General features: G+C 54.5%; 1 protein-coding gene across 1 annotated transcript in view; it reads left to right on the forward strand.

Annotated features, from left to right (window-relative positions):
* The window catches only part of LOC115645267 (protein KRBA1-like), a 50,244-nt gene extending 31,613 nt beyond the window's left edge, over positions 1-18,631 (forward strand). Inside the window, exons 17-22 of the mRNA XM_030549640.1 lie at positions 3,254-3,427; positions 4,364-4,510; positions 4,675-4,818; positions 6,513-6,668; positions 14,767-14,940; positions 15,573-18,631. Coding sequence (XP_030405500.1) covers positions 3,254-3,427; positions 4,364-4,510; positions 4,675-4,818; positions 6,513-6,668; positions 14,767-14,940; positions 15,573-15,871 — 1,094 coding nt within the window. The 3' untranslated portion in view covers positions 15,872-18,631. The remainder of the gene's footprint in view (positions 1-3,253; positions 3,428-4,363; positions 4,511-4,674; positions 4,819-6,512; positions 6,669-14,766; positions 14,941-15,572) is intronic.
* Positions 18,632-19,640: the final 1,009 nt, after the last annotated feature.

A 19,640-nucleotide genomic window follows, 5' to 3' on the forward strand; every position in this document is an offset into this window, starting at 1 on the left:
TATCCTCGACCTGCGAGAGCTCAACAAATACCTCGTGAAGTTGAAGTTCCGCATGGTATCCCTGGGGACCATTATTCCATCCCTGGATCCGGGAGACTGGTACGCCGCCCTCGACATGCAGGACGCGTATTTCCACATTGCCATTTGGCCGCGCCACAGACGCTTTCTCCGCTTCGTTGTGGGGGCTCTTCATTATCAATTTGCAGTCCTCCCATTCGGCCTGTCCACGGCCCCGAGGGTGTTTACAAAATGCATGGCAGTTGTCGTGGCGCATCTTCGGCGCAACCGTGTCCACGTGTTCCCTTATCTGGACGACTGGTTGATCCGGGGCACGTCGGAACAGCAAGTCAACAGCCATGTCCGCGTGATCACCGGCATGTTTGCAAGTCTGGGCCTCTTGATAAACACAGACAAGTCCACCCTGAGGCCCACTCAGAAGGTGGAATTTATCGGGGCCGTCCTGGACGCCACTGTGGGCAGGGCCTCGCTGCCTCTGCAACGGTTCCAGACCATGGCGGCGATCGTTCAACGTTTGCGGTCAGCCCCATTGACGTCAGTGAGGACATGTCTAACCCTGTTAGGCCACATGGCGGCGTGCACCTTTGTGACCGACTACGCTCGGCTCCACATGAGGCCTCTCCAGCTGTGGCTTATCAGTCATTACATGCCGGCAAGGCAACCGTTAGACATGTTAGTCACAATTCCCCAGAAGGTCTTAGATTCTCTCGGCTGGTGGTTGGACCAGTCCGTATTATGTGCGGGTCTTCCCTTCCACCCCTCTCAGCCCTCGGTATCCCTGACAACGGATGCCTCAGATCTAGGCTGGGGGGCCCACCTAGGGACCCTGCGGACACAGGGCCTGTGGTCCCAGGAGGAGGTGGGGCTACACATCAACATGCGGGAGTTGAGAGTGGTCCGCCTTGCTTGTCAAGCGTTCTGTCATCAGCTTCAGGGTCGTTGTGTCGCCGTGTTCACGGACAACACGACGACCATGTACTATATCAACAAGCAGGGCGGCACCAGGTCCTCCTCCCTGTGCCTCGAGGCGATACGACTCTGGGACTTTTGCGTAGCCCACTCCATTCACCTCAGGGCTTCCTTCCTCCCTGGAGTACGGAACACACTGGCGGATCGATTGAGCAGATCCTTCCTGTCACACGAGTGGTCCCTTCGCCCGGACGTCGCTCTCTCCATTTTCCGGAGGTGGGGTTATCCCCGGGTGGACCTCTTCGCGTCCAAGGGGAACAGGAAGTGCCAAGCGTTCTGCTCCTTTCAGGGCAGGGAGCCGGGGTCGATAGCGGATGCCTTCCTCATCCAGTGGTCGACCCACCTTTACTATGCGTTTCCCCCGTTCCCTCTGGTCCACAAGGTCCTCCTGAAGGTGCGCAGAGACAGGGCTCTCGTGATCATGGTGGCCCCGGCATGGCCCAGGCAGCACTGGTACACCATGCTGCTGGACTTGGCCATTGCCGACCCAGTTCCCCTGCCCCTTCACCCGGACCTGATTACCCAGGACCACGGGACCCTCTGTCACCCAGACCTGCAGTCGCTGCACCTAGCGGCGTGGCTCCTGCGTGGCTGACTGGTTCCGAGCTGCGCTGCTCCACGCCTGTGAGAGAGGTGCTCTTGAGCAGCAGGAAACCGTCCACAAGAGCCACATATTCGGCGAAATGGAAACGCTTCTCCTGTTGGTGCGTAGAGAGAAATCTCCGCCCTATGGAAGTTTCGGTAACCGAAATCTTAGACTATGTTTGGTCCCTCAAAGGGCAAGGCCTGGCCTTATCGTCGTTGCGAGTCCACATAGCAGCTATCTCCACCTTTCACCCGGGTGCGGACGGTCGCTTCGTTTTTTCTCACCCGACGGTGTCGAGATTCCTTAAAGGGCTGGAACGTTTATTCCCTAACGTCCGTCCCCCTGCTCCGACCTGGGATCTTAACCTGGTGTTGTCCCGGCTCATGGGGCCCCCCTTTGAGCCGTTAGCTACTTGCTCCCTGCTCTACCTCTCTTGGAAAACTGCCTTTCTAGTGGCTATCACCTCAGCTAGACGGGTGTCGGAGCTCCGAGCTCTTGTGGTAGACCCCCCATATACGGTCTTCCACAAGGACAAGGTGCAGCTGAGACCACACCCTGCTTTTCTGCCCAAGGTGGTCTCAGCCTTCCACGTCAACCAAGAGATTTTCCTTCCGGTTTTTTTCCCAAAACCTCACTCCTCAGGCAGGGAGCAGCAGCTCCACTCGCTGGATGTCCGTAGGGCTCTCGCGTTCTACATAGAGAGGACCAAACCCTTCCGCAAATCCCCCCAGCTTTTCGTGGCGGTAGCGGACCGTATGAAAGGGCTTCCTATCTCCTCCCAGAGGTTATCCTCTTGGGTTACGTCCTGCATCAGGACCTGTTATGACTTGGCCCATGTCCCTACGGGCCGTGTGACTGCGCATTCTACCAGGGCGCAGGCGTCGTCGCTGGCTTTCCTCGCCCGTGTGCCCATCCAGGAAATCTGTCGGGCAGCGACCTGGTCATCGGTCCACACCTTTGCTTCCCACTACACCCTGGTCCAGCAGTCGAGGGAGGATGCGGCCTTCGGAACTGCAGTGCTCCGTGCCGCGACTTCTCACTCCGACCCCACCGCCTAGGTATGGCTTGGGAGTCACCTACCTGGAATGGATGTGAGCAATCACTCGAAGAAGAAAAGACGGTTACTCACCTTTTGTAACTGTTGTTCTTCGAGATGTGTTGCTCATATCCATTCCACACCCGCCCTCCTTCCCCACTGTCGGAGTAGCCGGCAAGAAGGAACTGAGGAGCGGGCGGGCCGGCAGGGATATATATTGGGCGCCATGGCGGCGCCACTCCAGGGGGCGACCTGCCGGCCCACTGGAGTTGCTAGGGTAAAAAGTTTCCGACGAACGTGCACGCGCGGCGCGCACACCTAACTGGAATGGATGTGAGCAACACATCTCGAAGAACAACAGTTACAAAGGTGAGTAACCGTCTTTTCTTACAGCTGCTGTGCTGGGGACGGGGTTGTGTGTCCTGGCAGGTTATCTGGGGGCATTGGGGGGGTGGTGGTGGGCAGTAACCATGGGCTGAGGAGCAATGCTGAGAGCGGGGAGCTGTGGGGTGAGGGGACCAGTGGGCTGAGGAGTGATGGTGGTTGGGGGGGACCATGGGTGAGGAGCCCTGGTGAGCGTGGGGGACCGCTGACAGCAGCTGCTCTGTGGCCCAAGCTGTGCTGGTCCTATTTTGTCTAAACAGAACTGAGCCCCGAGAACTCCCCTCTCCGAGGCCTGGAGAAGTGCCTGCAGGAGATCTCGGTGCCCAGACCCCAGACCCCCAGCGCCCCAGCCACAGCCGGTGTGGTGGGCAGCCGGCAAGGAGACACAGCGCGGAGGAGGCCAGAGACAGGGCATTGGGACTGGCACGGTTCAGGTAAGAGAAGGATCAGATTCACCATGTGAAAGGAGGGCTGTGCCCTTTCCTGCTGCCCCGCTCTCTGCCAAGGCCCCGGCTTGTCTGGCGTGAGAGACCCCAGTGCCGGGCCTCTCCCCCTGTCCTGTACAGAACAGATGGGACAGACAGTGAATAGGACACATGGAGGGGGATAGTGGAGTTTTCCTTCTCCCTGTGTCTGCCCCCCAGAGTCAGGGTAAACAGAGGCGCGGGGCAGAACTGTGAATGAGGGGGAAGAACGAAGCGATGGAGCTTCCGTTGGAGGTGGAAGGAACTGGACACTGAGCTTTGCCGAAGTCACTGCAGAACGCTCCCTGCTCCATGGCCTGCAGCACTGTCTGACAGGCCTAGTGGTGAAAGGCTCCAGCAGGCCTGCCAGTGACAGCTCCACGTGGGGGTAGCACGCAGATCCCTGAGGCAGGGTTTGGGGATCACAGGCCAAGGTGTCCAGCCGCGGCGGTGGCCTGGGTTAACAATCTGAACGTCGTGGGTGGGGCTCGGAGGCGAATGGGGGAGGTCATTGGGGTACGAGTCCTGCTGGGCGAGAACAATGGTCCCTACGCAAACCACCTGGCTCGAAAGAGACAATCTTACTGCAGGCATCTGGCAGATCCAGGACAGCCCTGGGCTGTGACTCGGTGTCCAGGGTTTCCATGCAACGACCACATGGCTGGGATTGCTCGGGGGAACCGAAACCAGCACAGCAGCAAATGACTTGTTAGAAATACGCGCTTAGCCGTGCTTCCGAGACCCCGCGAATCCACAGGGCTCTGCCACGGAGAGGCCATTCCCCAAGGCCTGTCTCAGAATCGGCTTGTGCTAACGACCCCAGGGCACGCTCTGTAACGCCGCAGTGTCTGGACCCAATGGCACCTGGCAGGAGTCTGACGCTAGCTCTGTCTGTGTGTGTTGTAGCTACAGTCAGCGTCCGTGTCCTCGGCCCAGAGAGCTGTCTGAAGGCTCTGTCTGGAACCAGATCCAGGCATGCCAGCCGCTCGTCTCCCCACAGCACAGAGGGATGCAGCAGCCCAGAGACTGGGATTTTGAGATTTCGGGCTGAAGGTGACCAAGTGAATGTAGTTTAAAGTCCCACTGAACTGGGCTGGTTCCTGGCTCCGTCTCTGGGCAGGGAACTGCAAACCCTTAGGCCCGTTGGTTTTCCAGGGCTTGAGGAAAGGCCTGACCTGGCCTCATGCCTACACCCATGTCTGCTTTCTCGGCTGCAGATAAAAGGCAAGCGGAAAACCTCCCGGGCCTGGAGGAAGTAGCTGCGCCCAGCTCCTGTCCTGCCCAGACCCCTCCCAGCAGCACTCGGGGAGATGCGGAGCGGCAGGAACAGGACGTACACACGAGGAGCTCTGGTAGCAAAGGTGAGCGGAGAGCTTGGATGTTACGGCTCTGTCTAGATCAGGTATTTATCTGGCCCCCAGCACCGTAGTGCCTGGCTGCCTCCCGGTCTGCGAAGGCATTTACCCCCCTGCACGGCTGTGGGCAGGGCAGGGATGAGATCCCCACGGTAGGGATAGGAACTGATCACACAGAGTCAATGGCTGAGCTGGGGCATGAACCCCGGTCTTTGGAGTCCTAGTCTAATGCCCTAGCCACGGGATCACCCAGCCTCTGCTTGTCCTGCCTCTGGCTCTCCCACATGATGCAGGGTCTGTACTGGTGAAATCCAGCCCATCTCAGGGGAGCAACAAGGACAGCCATAGCGTAGACAGGGCTCAGGAGGCTGCTCAGTTCAGACTGGCAGTACAGACTCAGCACAGCTCCATGCTGCCCTGCCCCTAACACGGCGGGCCCAGTTCCCATCGGCTGCAGTCGGAGCTGCCCCCACAGAATGGGAAACATTCAGTGATCAGCCCTGCTCATGAACCCTGGCACTTGGGAAGTCGCTCTCAGCCCGAGAGCCTCCTCCCGCGGCGGCCCTTTGCCTGCCAGCCCGTCGTGCCAGGCGCTGCTCCTCGCCCAGCTTGGGGCCTCCATGGCAGGGGTGTCTCTTTCCGCATTTGCCCTGCAGGGGCCTGGCTGACTGGTCTCCCGTCTCCAGTGGGCATAGGAAGGGGTCTACCAAAGCTGAACGAGGCAGGAGAATCCAACCTGCTGCCACGGGTCTGAGAGGCAGGAATGGTCACAGAGTCTGTGAGCGGCTGACCTGGCTTTCCAGCAAAGGGCCTTGAGCAGCTTTTCAGTTTGCTTAGAGCAGAGGGACCAGCCATCAGTGACCCACAGAGCTGTCGGAAGGAGAGTCCTGTGACCAGCCTGTCACCCCAGCACGATGGGAGTTAGGGGGCCGAGGAGACGGGGGATGGGTGCTGGGAGATTCCCGAAGGTGTCAGAGGGTAACCCAAGGTCCCAGATCAAGGTACAAAAGTCTAGTGCAGACCAGCCTCAGGAGGGGCTGGTGTCTGCCTCTTGCACGGAAGGCAGCGGGAGAGGCAGATCCTCAGCCCCAAGACTGGGGTGTCATCTGCACGCTGGTGCCGCTCGTTCTGGGATAACCAGGGACTCCAAACCCCAAAGGACACAGCGAGTAAGGTACCAGTGTGTAGCCCCTAGAGCCACTCCTGTGGAACCACGTGTCGCACTCAGCAGAAAGCACCACTCGCGCTTAGATTATAACGAGCGTGCTTCTGCTTGGGAACACCCATGCTTCCCGCCTCTCCCGGGATGGTGGAACAGAACATTAGATAGGCCAGGCTGGGTCAGACCAAAGGTCCATCTAGCCCAGTGTCCTGTCTGCCGACAGTGGCCAATGCCAGGTGCCCCAGAGGGAGTGAACAGAACAGGGAATCCTCAAGTGATCCATCCCGTCGCTCATTCCCAGCTTCTGGCAAACAGAGGCCAGGGACACCATCCCTGCCCGGCCTGGCTAATAGCTATTGATGGACGTATCCTCCATGAACGTATCTAGTGCAGAACAGCTCGGGCAGAGCATAAGCAATGGACGTGGGACCTGGGCCACAACCCCGCTCGGGCTTGCTATTGTTGAGGTGCAGAGGGAGCTGGCCCTTGGCTACGGGCCAGGAGCAGGCAGCAGACTTGGGTATTTCTGCATCGGCAGACGTGACGGTGAGGAGCTCACCCCTGTCCTGGCTGAACTGTGTGAAAGAGCTCACTGCCGACCGAGTAACGCCTTCCTCGCCGCCTGCCTGCGCTGCGCAGGGGGACGTGACGCTGCAGGGAGCAGAGAGCAGGGGGAGGACGCTCTCCGAGGAAGGTGAGCAATGGAATTCATGGCTTTAACACCTCCTAGGCAGCAGCACTGCAAGGCCTGGCTGGTCCACGGGGTCTGAGAAGCGTGAGAATAAGCCCGGGGCATGTGGCTTGCCGGGGGCCAGTTTCCTCCCCTGAAATCGAGGTTCTGCAGGTGCTTGTTGCCGGCAGATAACTGCCTGAGGCCAAGCAACAGCGGGGGGGTCCGTCGCCTGGTGTGCCGCGCCAATAAACACACCAGGGTGGAGAAGCAAACCAAGTTTATTTGAGATCTCAAAGCGGTGCAGGGAGATTGACTCAGATCAAGCACACCTAAAACAAGCAGTCTGTTCCTTTATATCCATGAGAACTTTTCTCACTGACTAGCAATCCCCCGTTTCCCCTCCCTCCTCCTCCTTCCTCCCCCTGTAGCAATTACGTAAGCGCAGGTGCATTAAGTAATCTTGGCCGCAGCAGCTCGTTAGTAAGTTTTCCTTCTGCAAGTTATCTTGTCCTTCTGCTAAAGGTGCACAAGCTTCATTATTTCTGCTTTAGACCAGTTAGAACTGTTGCAACTGATAACGGCTGTTACACCTGGCCTTTTAGGTCGATTAAAGTTCAGACATGGAGGGACTCTTGTCTGCTGAGGCCTAAAACCAGGAAGGCTCCATACTCTTGTGGCCTTCCACCCTCCCGAGTTACGTAGGGTTATGCTTAGTGACACCAACAACTCCCTCCTTTGAGAATACTCAACAAACTTTTGGCTGAGTGTTCTCACATTTAAAGGATAACATGTGATTAAGCTCTAGGGAGCTGGAGTGCTTTACAGCAAGCAAGCAAGAGAAGAGTAACAATACACAACACCACACCAGTGAGCAGGAGGTGAACAATGCCTTCCCCTAGTTCTCCCAGGTTGAGTAACCAGCCCCAGAGGGAATCAGAAAGAGTAGGTTTCCTTTCCTGGGCCTTAAACTGTTCAAAAGCCTGTTTGGCTGACAGGATGTGCTTGTTAATATCCTGTGCACTTTCTGGGACATAAGTACAGCATTCATCCCCTATAAGGGCGCACACCCAGCCCTGGGAAGCCACACTTCCACCCAGGAAGTGTCCAAGTATGTCTCCATGATCACGGATCAGATGGTATTCCTGATGCGTCTGTAAGGGCAGTGGGCCAAGTCTGGTACTCAAGATCACTCCGAATGGCCATCAGCTGGTCATTTAGGAAATCGCGAATTCCTAAACATACTAGATCCCACTGCAATGCCTTCCCAGCCTCAGTTATATTTAATACCATCTTTTCTTGGTGTAGTACTATAATACACCTGTTATTTAACTATTCTCAGGTACTGTCAAAAGGCATTTCCATTAATAGCATACATTATTAGTCACTGGAATGGTTTCAATACGGGTAAAATTTCTAGTAGCAGAACAAACTCTTTGGGTACTTGTTATTTAAAATTCAATTAGAGAGAGATATATATGCTGAAGGATTTATCCAAAACACAGGGCGCAGCCTGTAGAATAAACCCCAAAATCCAATTAATACCACATTCCCAAACATGGGTCCCACAAATGTCCTCCCACCAGTGTATAATTCTTTGTTTCTTCACCAGGGTCAGTTCTTAATGTCCTTTCTAGTCAGGAATTCCTGGACTTTGCCAATTTCTGAGTGTTCCTTCTTCTTTCCCGAAACAGTCGTGGTGCAGCATCCTTGTACTTTTTCCCTACTGTCCAGAAGGCACAGTGGAGCTAGAAGGTGAAATAGGCTAATCATCAGTAGGAGAATTCTCCCGAGGTGGAGGGGTCTTTTTGCAGTGAGAATCTTGGGTCCAAGCAGTCAGTCTTTGGCACTTCACAGCAGCGTTGGTAGTCACCGGGACTTAAGGGCCTTTCCAGCATGGAGCCAAAGCAGTCTTTTGTCGGTGGACCTTTACATCAATCCCGTCTCCTGGTTCCAAGGAGTGGCAGGGCTGCTAGGGTCTTTGGGTAGCCCTTCTTTACCTGTGAGAAAAGAAACTTAACACATTTTATTAGTGCCTGGCAATGTTTTGCAAATCTCATAGCTGTGTGGGCAAATTCAAGCCCTCCTTTTCCTGGTTGTTAGCCAAGTCTTAACTGTGAGCAGTGTCCTTGAATGGAGTCAGTGTCTTATCTATAGGCTGAACTTGCTATTTTATTTTATTTTTTTCAGTTAATTCATTCTTTTCTTTGTCCTTCTTCCCTTCTTGGCTTCTTTTAACCTGCAAAGGAAACTTCCACTTTTTACTTATACACCTTCTTCCCAACAATGAAGACATAAACATTGTCATTATACAGTACATTAGTCTTATTATTTAATATATGCCACACACACCCTTTTACTAAAATAACCTTATTACAGAGCTTTGGAGCAACAAGACAGGACAAGCACACCCACTTTGAGGAGTTAACTCAATACAACCTCTAGTCCAATAGCCTTCCACCATCCCCAGCCCTCTGGCTAGAAATCTGAGGTAGCCAGAAAGATCCCATGTACAATATGGGGAGTGGGTTAACTTTTCATGTCTTTGCTTTCAAAGACTGTTGGTATGCAAATTTTAACAACAATTTTTGCAATTAACAGTTTGGCCAATGAAATTTCTTTTTCTTGAGGAAATGCATTAGACTTTAGTATATCACATTCTCCTGATTTATCCAAACACTTTGTATTCCAAGTTGAACAAAACAAATATCTGCATTTTAATTTAACCTTTTTGTTTAATTTTAAACTAGACTATTTTATAAAGATATTAAACACAAAAATTCCGGCCACAAGACAAACACCACAGGACAGAACATAGAACACAAAACATGATTCCTATTGTGCCAGTAAATGCATGGTACGTTGAATGCTGTTCAGCTGGCATCAGTTTTCTCTGATTATCTGAAAGACAAAAAAACAAGAGGTCTACCCACCCTTTCTGGGCAGACAATCATCACTTGAAATATACAAATACTCTTGTTGGCTTCAGGCAAAACAGAGAAATTACCCCATAGTTTCTTGTATTTGTTTCATAGGCAGCCCAGGTTTTCAATTACATAACACTGTATACATTCTTCAGCTAATTCAACTAAATTGTTCATAGCCAAACCAAATGATTGCAATCCAATAACTTCTTTGCCTGAATTTATTTACAAACATTTCACAGACACCAAAAACTTTTTTTCTTTAGCATTTTTACAAAGTTCAACTGCCGTTTTCTCCAGCAACTACAGAGTTAACTTCTCACTCTCCCTTAAATCACTTGCTTGTCTCCCAACAGCCACTTTTATCAACTTAAATCACCATTCCAAGTAAGTCCTGGGTATCTGAAATCTCCATGCTTACACTGACTGACTCCTTCCTTCCACTACACCCTTAAAGTTTTCCAACCTGCTTTTCAATCTCTTTCTCTCTCTCTCTGTTGCCTGCCTGCCTGGGCCCGATCCTGCTTTTCTTGCTGAACCGTCCCTTCCATGGGCACCAACTTGTTCCACTACCAGTTTAGCTAGGAGGGTGGGCTTCTCATCTAGCCCCCACCCCTCCTGGTCTCTTCCCTTAAACATTCTTACTCACAAGACTCCCCGAGTCCTCCTTCATGAGGCTTGCCACCTGGACAAAAACACATGGCCCATTGGGCAAAGGCCATTTGCTTAACATATAATTTAAAGGACTATTTTTAGAGGGTTTACCCAGAGACTCATTCATCTGTTTGACACTTGAACAGAAAAGAGAATTACACAGAGAGCAGAGGGAATTACAGTCTAAGCCAGACTTTCCCACTTCTATACACTGACCGCTACAGGGGACGGGACAGAAGGATCTCAATTCAACCTCAGAACTTTCTCGCACACATGGCTTCCACTCCGAGGAATTACGAACAAGAGGTTCAGTTCTGCCCACACTCCTAACGCCCAAATGAACAGAGCAGGAAAACAACAGTAACCGGTTAAACAGAACAGAACCAGAACCAGATAGCGTTTTCTTATCCTATTAGGACTCACTTTTACTCATGCAGTTCTCAACATATAACACCAACAGTACCAAGCAAAGCAAACACAAAATAACAAGGGTAAAACAAATAGATGGTGTAAATTCTGCAGGGCTCCCCCCTTCTTAATTGCTCACCAAATTGCGACAAATTTCTGTTACCAATTTATCCCTCATGTCAGGTGATCAGGCTGACACTACAGGATCGTTGGGGGAAGATAAAGAAAACACACCATATAACTGAATTTTAAAGCTTCATTAATAAAATAATAAAACAACAACGGAGAGTGTTGGGAACGCTCCCTCATCACTCAGGAAAACATTAATGCCCCAAGCCCCTTTCATACCCACATATGTACATCCAGACTGGCCACTTCTGTGTATAATGTTCAGAGAAGGGGGGAGAGGTGGACTGGAGATTATCCTGTATACAGTTTGTCCAGAATTTCTAACATGCTTCCGCTCTTTGGAGGGCTGTTCTCTTGCACCCTGGAATCTTCTGCAGCGTCTCTTTCAGAGATTCCAGTCCAGGTCAGCTGCCTGCGGCTTCTTCAGTGTCACCAAGCCACACCGGCTCCGGGGTCACAAAGGCACACTATTGGATCTTACTGGACAGTTAAGCTTTGCAAATGTAATCTTAGTTCTGTAACTTGTATTGCCTTTGGTTCACCTCTGTCTATATTTTTTCCTTCACAGCCAGCTGGGGCCGAAAGCAGTTTTTCTTTGTACTTAGCATAGTCTGCTTTGATTCTGGACCTTGAACGCAGAGCAATCCCCCCCTTCCATCCCTGGGCCAAGATGATTTTTAAATTAACCCGTTCCTTTCCTCAATAGACAAATTTGCTCACCCTGTGTCAGGGCTTTTTGGTGATTAAACGCTCCTCTTAGATGTATGATCTTATCTAGATTGAAGTACCTTCTAGTGGGCATTGTTTAGATGGATTTTCACGCATGTAAATATTCCATTTCTCTAAATACCTGCAGGTTGTTGAACCATAATGTACGTACCTGTAATATGCTGGGGTACCCTAGGGGGTGAGGTGGAATGTTTAGACTGCCCCCCCCCATTTTCCACTCACACACACAGGGAGGGTGCCCTGTCCGCGCTAGCGGCTCATAAACTAAGGATTTTTCCCTATAGGGTACTCACACAGGAGAGGTTAACGAGGATGGCCACGACCCTCCTACACCTCCCTTCAGCAAAGAGCGTCGGCTAGTCTCTCGGAGACGGCGCCGCTTACTCTGATTGCATCCAGTGAGATGATTAGACTGTTAGTAGCCCACACGGAAAGGAAAGGGGGAGGGAAGATGGGTGCACACACTCCTAGACCCAGGCAGCTTCCTCACCGGACGATGCCCGGCCAAGTCAGCCCACCATGGGTCGGACCTCCTAAAGATCCACTAGTTACCGGGCTTGCGTTAGAGTAGTCCTGGTCACGAGCTTTTGCTTCACAGGGTACTCTGGGCGTCTTCCGGTAACAGTCATTCACACTGGCCCCCAGTACCATTCTGCATCTGATCTTGCTTTTTAGCTACAACAGGGAGAGAGTGCACTAGGACATAGGGTCTCCCTTTTCTAGACAGGTCCCTCCTTTGTCCCTGCACTATCCCTAACCTGCTTTTGGATCCTTGCACTCTGCCAGACAGAGGGAGGAACTGGAGCTACAGTGGGGTATTTTTACAAGAGCTCTCCATACAAACAGCTTCAGAAGCTACCCATTTACTGACAAAACAGGAGTAATTGGAGGATCATGTTATAATTAAGTGATCCTTCCGGTGGCCACCTTTCTGGTCCTCTAGTTGATATTGAGGCCAGTCTACTATACAGAACTTTTTAGTTTGCTTTTAGTTAGTGGATCTGATCCAAGCACTTCCCAATTCTCTAGAATGCATTTTAAGGGTGTACACCATGCCCTGCCTGTACTCTGTCCCTGCCCCATATCCTAGGGTGACACTGGGCGTCCCCAGGTCATAACAGGCAAAAATCCAGACCACTGGACTGTTCCTACCTTATCCAAGGGACCGGTTCCTCACCGTCGCCCTCAACTGCTTCTCCACTACTCGAGCGCGTTGCACCGTTGTGCCCTCTGGGGTCAGTCGAACCATGTCTCTGCCGAGGCCCCCGGTGAAGTCACCGGTGCGCGCTGGGCTTCGGTCGTCGCCGCAATCCGTCGACCCCCAGAAGGGATCCAGGCAAGGCTAATTTTAGCCTCAATGCCCCACGTTGGGCGCCAAGAACTGTTGCCGGCAGATAACTGCCTGAGGCCAAGCAACAGCGGGGGGGTCCGTCACCTGGTGTGCCGCGCCAATAAACACACCAGGGTGGAGAAGCAAACCAAGTTTATTTGAGATCTCAAAGCGGTGCAGGGAGATTGACTCAGATCAAGCACACCTAAAACAAGCAGTCTGTTCCTTTATATCCATGAGAACTTTTCTCACTGACTAGCAATCCCCCGTTTCCCCTCCCTCCTCCTCCTTCCTCCCCCTGTAGCAATTACGTAAGCGCAGGTGCATTAAGTAATCTTGGCCGCAGCAGCTCGTTAGTAAGTTTTCCTTCTGCAAGTTATCTTGTCCTTCTGCTAAAGGTGCACAAGCTTCATTATTTCTGCTTTAGACCAGTTAGAACTGTTGCAACTGATAACGGCTGTTACACCTGGCCTTTTAGGTCGATTAAAGTTCAGACATGGAGGGACTCTTGTCTGCTGAGGCCTAAAACCAGGAAGGCTCCATACTCTTGTGGCCTTCCACCCTCCCGAGTTACGTAGGGTTATGCTTAGTGACACCAACATGCTCAAATGCACACACAGCGTGGTCTGCATTAGGGCTCGGTCTGCATGCCGGGCCCAAGGCTTGTCGGCTCAGTGGAGATACTCCTAGACTCGTAGGACCAGACAGGACCGCGAGAGGTCACCTGTTCAGCCCCCTGCACTGTCACATGTATCACTCGCCTGAGGTGGAGAGGGGGAGAAAACCACAGCTGCCACCACAGTAGATTCAAGACACGGGTGCCCCTCAACCATTTCCCCAAGGGCTTTGGTTGTACGTCTCGGCTGGGGACATACGGGAGAGGAGAGTGTTCCCATGAGACAAGGGGGCTAGTGAGCGGGGAGGCCAGGGGATGTGCAGCCCCACTTGGAGGAGGCTGGGGAGGATGCGGTCACACGGTGGGGGTCTGGGGGACATGTTGCCTTGGGGGGAGGCTGGGGTGCAGCCCCATTGACTCCACTCTGGCCCTCGGGGTGTGTGGGCTCTGAATGTACCTACGGGGTCCCTGCCCCTGTAAAATCAATGTGTGTACAAGCAAGTGTACGAGTGGGTTGAGGATTCCATCCTGAGTGGGGATTGGGGAAGCCCCAGTCAGTGTCCATGGCTATAGCAGAGGGGCCTGGCCTGTCGCTGACATGGATTTCTTGGTTTAAAACAGACAGTGCGACCGAGAGTGCCCATCTCCCAGGCCTGGAGACTTGCTGGAGCGCAGTGTCTGTGAAACGATGCAGCTGGGCCAGCACCCCCCTCGGCATGTCCTCCAGCCGCAGTCCACGCGGGGCCGGGGGGAAGAGGGGTCCACAGCCAGGGCTTTGCAGGCTGCACAGAGAAGCGGGCCTGGGACGTGGGGCATGTGATCTGCACTGCAGGGGCAATCAGCCAAGTCAGCGGAGCTGTGCTTTGTGTTGTGAAAAGCAGCAGAGAAACTCTGTCTGCAGCTCCATAGTCCACAGGCACGAGGGGAGCTGGGGGGGGGGGTGAGGACAATTCCTGCCAGTGCCCCGTCCTCCTGGAGTATGTGGGGTACCTGCAATTCTGGGCTGGGAGCCCAGCTTCCGGTGGGACTGATGGCCCCTAGAGAGGGTCACCGCTCCTCCGTCCTGCTGTCCTGAGCTTGCTACGCTCCTATGTTCAGAGACTCTGAGACACTGGAGCTGGAGAAGACCCACTAGATCTTCGCGTCCCAAGCGGTGCAGGGCTGTTGCCAGGGTCTGTTCCTGCTCCAGACAGTCCAGTGACAAGAGTCCTAGACGTGCCAATGGATGAATGGTTTCCCTTAGGAACAAGGCTCCGGCAGGTCTGTAGCACTCGGTGGAGGGTGGGACCTGGCTTAAGCTGATGCAGGTTTTGTTTGTGTTGGTAAAATCAGAAGTGATGCCAGCTGACGCCCCTCGCTATGGCCCTGCAACCTGCCCACAGGGAACCCATGGAACTGGGCCCAGTCGTTCCAGGACGCCGAGTGATACCTTGCCTGCCCGCGATGCCCCGGGCCACAGGTGTCCTAAGAGACCAGGGACAGGAGTTAAGAGACCACACACTGAAGGTACCTCGATCACCATGCGCCTTCCCACTAGGTTCCTCGTTAGGCCCCCAGTCTATTTTCAAAGGTGCTGAGCACCCGCAGCAGGCTTAGTGGGTGCTGAAACCAGGCCTGCCTTTAGTCTGATCCAGTTCTTCCCTCCTGGGGCTGGGGTCTCATTGCTCTTGTAAGCCAAGCTGAGTTTGGATGGGAGACCTCCAAGGAATTGTGAATGAACAGGTGGCGATCTGCCCCTGAGTCCATCCTGAGCCAGCGCCCCAGCCCCACCTTTCACATCTGCTGTAAGACCGAGGAGCAATGTATCGGTGGGCGTTAAAAATCCCATGGCACTTTGTGCACAAGTAGAGGGGTTAGCCTGGGACCTGGTCCAGTGCCAATTGAGTAGTTACACTCGGTTTTACCTAACTCCCTCCCACAGCATAATGGGATCTCCTGCCCTTAGCTCCCTGTCCTAAGCTGTTGGGTAGCGTGGCTGGAAGACAATCAGCTGCCACCTTTCACTCCAAAGGAGGCTGCTGTGCTGTGGTGGGTGTGGGGTTTCCTGCCTAATACAGTGCTAGGGAATTGGCTCTAGAAATGGTGCTGACCGTTGCTTTGTGTTGCCGGGTCTCATATGTTTGTCCCCTGAACCGTAGCCAGGACAGATGCTGCCCGACCCCCGAGCACCAGCTCCTGCACTTCTAGTGAAGATGGTGGACAAAAGGCAGATGCCGAGTGGGAGGAATTTCCCAAGAGACATTGCTCCAGTGCAGCGCTATCTCCCTGGGAGTGCTTTCGCTGGGAGAGCAGGATGCCCCTGGACCTCAGGGTGGAGAGGAGCGTGCTCGAGGCCGTCCTCTCGGAGAAGCTGGACCGTGTCTCCCAGGATTTCATGGCCATGTGCAGGGATGTGTCAAGCATGCAGAGCCGCGTGGCTCAGCTGGAGCGGGACTAGAGGGGCTGGGCTCTCGAGCTGGCTGCCCTCCAGAAAGGCAACAAGCGCCTGAGTGAGACCGTCCGGCGGCTGGAGAGCCGCTGCCACATGCTGGAGAACCGTGCCCACCGCAACAGCCTGCGGCTGGCAGGCCTGCCGGAGGGGGCGGAAGGGGGAGACCCTGTCGCCTTCCTGCAGAGGACCCTGCCCACGGTGCTCAACCTGCCGGCAGACTGGCCACCCCTGGAGATTGAGAGCGTGCACCGTGTGCACGGGGGGGCGCACTGGGACCCTGCCACCCGGCCCCGGGTGCTGCTCTTCCGCCTGCTGCGCTTCTCCGACAAGCTGGCCATCATGCGAGCGGTCAGGAAACGCACAGAGCCCCTGACCTGTGGCGGCGCCAAGGTCGCTCTTTTCCCGGACGTCTGCCCCAAGCTGTGCCGGAGGAGGGGGGCGCAGTACGCGGCCGTCAGGAGGCTGTGGCGGGCAGCGGAGCTCCGCTTGGGCACTCAGCCCTCTGGCTGCTGCCACGACCGGGCACGAGGACACTGGGAGCCGCTGCCCAGCCCCCTGGGGCGTGCGCCCACTGCGGACGAACAGGGGAGCAGAGTCACCAAAGGGCAGTGACAGAGAGTGGGGGACTTGGAGCTGCTGGCTCCACTCACCCCCCTTTGAGTCACAGGGTCCGTCACCATTCTGCCCCTGAGACCACAGCACCCCCTGGGTCCGGCCTGGAGCTCTCCAGATTCCCTGACTGCAGCTAAGTGGCAGCACTCGGCTGTGTGATTCCAGCGTGTCCGTGTTTTCCCCTCCGCGGTGTGCACCTGCTCTGCTCAGCTCACAGGCTGGGGGGCTCCGGGAACTGCAGAGCAATAGAGACTTGGCCGTTATCAGGACCAGCACTGCAGGGAGCCCTTGTATTGTAACAGGTGGGATAGCATCAGAGCCGTGTGTTAGCGAGTGCTCAGGGAGCCGACCGGGTGCTAGGCAGTCTGCGGTGGGGGGCTGGGCTAGGGTCAGGCACTCGGATTTGCTTTGCTCCCCCTGACAATTGCTCTTGGCCAGCAGGGGAGAAATTTGACATGTCCCCTTTTTTCGCCTGTCCATCGCCACTGCTCAACCCGGCGTCTTTTCTGTCCAGCTTCTAACTAGCCCCCGACTCTGGGTGAGTCGCGCACGCTGCTATGTCTCGGCAGCAGCTTCCCAGGGAAGAGCCTTCAGGTGCCCGGCCTGTGCATGCAGGGGCAGAAACCTTCCTGGTGCATCTCACTCACAGGGCCGTTGTCAGAGTACAGGCTGCCCAGCTCCCTACTCTCCTCTCCAACTCCCCAGGCATCCCCCAACACTCTGGAGAGTTTCTGGTTTTTCGGCACAGGGAGAAGCTGCCAGATTTGGAGCCCTCTGCACCCAAACAGGTCCCACCCCCCACGTGCATGAGCCCTGCCTTGGAGGGACCATCTCTGAGCCAGAGGGAAGTTCATTCTCAGTGGCCTCCTTCCTCCCCGCTTTGGCCGAGACTACAAACAAAGGGACCGAAGGCTCGATCCTGCCAGGTGCTGAGCACTCCGGCCCTGCTGCAGCTAGGTATGTTAGCTTGTGCTTAGCTTTAAGCACCTGGATAACCCCCCTGAAGTCAGTGCTTTCCTGGATCGAGGTCTGAGTGCTCAGCCGCAGGATTGAGCCCACTCACTCCAGACCCAGCTGCACCCGCCAACTCTCCCAGCAGCCATCTGTACGTGATCGGAGCTGGATTTGAAGTGGAGACCTGCAGCGAAAGGTTCCTGCACCCGTAACTAGGTCTCCTGTGCCCTAATCTCACACTGATCTCATCTCAATAGGCCCCGATCACTTCAGTGTCCAAGTGCCGCTCTCCCAACAGAGTTTCTTTATCAAATGTATTTCCAAGCTGTCCTGTCTGTGCAGCCCCGTCCTGCGTGTAAAGCACAGAGCTGAGCAGAGAGGCTGAATACAGACTAGGGCTAGGCAGGACTACGGTAGAGGATGTGCCGTGTATCGGGCCAGGCGGCCCTGTGAGTGGTTGCCTGGACGATCCCAGCATTTTAAGAGTTAATCGATCCAACGAATCATCCTGTTTGCTGAACAGAAGTGACAGGTGCCTCCCTGGAGCCGTATTTATTAAGTTCCCTAAGCTGGCCCCATGTTTCAGCCAAAATTTACTGGAGCTGGAATTTCTTTGTCTTCAAGACACCCTCTGCCTATTCCTACTGGGCAGCTCAAAGATGTCTGGTTACAGGTGAGTCACCTGGTACCCACACCTGGCGCTTGAGTTCGCCCCCACCATCAGCTCTGCTGTGTATTGCACCAGGGCCTGCTTTTCCGTGCTGGGCGGTGGCTACTCTGCAGAGCAGGAGAGCTCTAACCCTGCTGTCTGCCCCATCGCGCTCAGCTTTCCTCTACCTTGCTGGCCCTATTCAGTAGCCTCGAGGCACTGGGGGCCTGATTCTGAAATCGGGAGTGACTCCGCCATCAGGAGCAGAGCCCTGCTGGAAGCAGGAGTGATAGTGCCGGCGCTCCGGGCTGGAATCAGGAGTGACGCCGGCGGGAGCAGAGCTGGGCTGGAAGCAGGAGTCGCGTCGCTGTTGGGAATGGAGCTGGGCTGGAATTGGGCACTTCATGGCCTGGGCTCCCTTCTGTTACCAGCGCGGTGTCTGTGAGATCCTTTCCTGCTGCCGGGGTGGGTGACACGTGGCTGTGGTGATTGCCCTGTGTTCTGTGCTCACGGCACAGCTGAACTGCATTAAAACACTGATTTGTAAAGCTGCTTGGCCCCCTGGCCTGGTGTTTTGAGTGCCCTGCACCTGCATTACGGGCGTAGGTCAGGCAGGCTACAGGCCGGAACCTGCCATCTGGGTTAATCCGAGACACTGCACAGCCTGCAGACTGGGGAGTTCCCGTTGTAGCCTAGAAGTTCAGGCACTCCCTGTATGAAACCCCCCTTCGGCCCCCGGAGAGAACACAGGGCATTTGCTGGAGATTTGTGAGTGGGCATGAGGGATTATGGCCTGGGCTGAGGGCCTGAGTGTTATAAACCAGGAGCAAACCCCACCAGCCTATGGATTTCCATCTGGGTGAGGCAGTGCGAAGTGCTAGGGAATCAATCCCCTGTGCACTAGCCAATCAGATTTGCTCGAATCACCACCCAGAATTCCATTCATTTGAATAAATCTACATGGTACATGGCTTCTTAAGCACAGGGCATGAATGTTCCCTTGCCCCGTGTTCAGTCTGCAGCAGCAATTTTCATTCACTTTTCTCTCAAGGCCCCAATGTGCGAGGCTAGTCGTACCCGGCAGATGGCAGCTATATAAGGAAGCCCTGGCCTCAGAGATACAGTGGGGATAGAACCCAGGACCTTCCCCTCCCAACACACGAGCTAAGGAGGTGCTTTGTTCGGTATGAGCCCGCCCCAGCCTCCCTGAGCAGCCACTGGAGGGAGACACCATCTCTCACGCCCACTTGCACACCTACATGCACATGGAGCAGCCATTCAAGGGAGACACCATCTCACAGGCGCACAGTTAAGGGGCGGTAGAGATCCAGTGATGGAGAGGAGGGGAGTTGGTGGCTTGCTGGGTGTGGCTGTGGGTGACACACAGGGCCAGACCATGTGCAATATAAATTAAGACCCAAAACCCAGTGTGAAGGAGCATGACTGGAAAGGGCCCAGGCCGATGCCCTCTGCATGGGGGTCACGGAGGCCATGGGGGTTCTGCCCAGAGTGCCCTCCCTGGGGGGGTCTCTCTCTCCCCTCAGCCCTGCCCATGTTTAA

Source organism: Gopherus evgoodei, chromosome 2, assembly GCF_007399415.2.
Source record: "Gopherus evgoodei ecotype Sinaloan lineage chromosome 2, rGopEvg1_v1.p, whole genome shotgun sequence".
Taxonomy (NCBI): domain Eukaryota; kingdom Metazoa; phylum Chordata; order Testudines; family Testudinidae; genus Gopherus; species Gopherus evgoodei.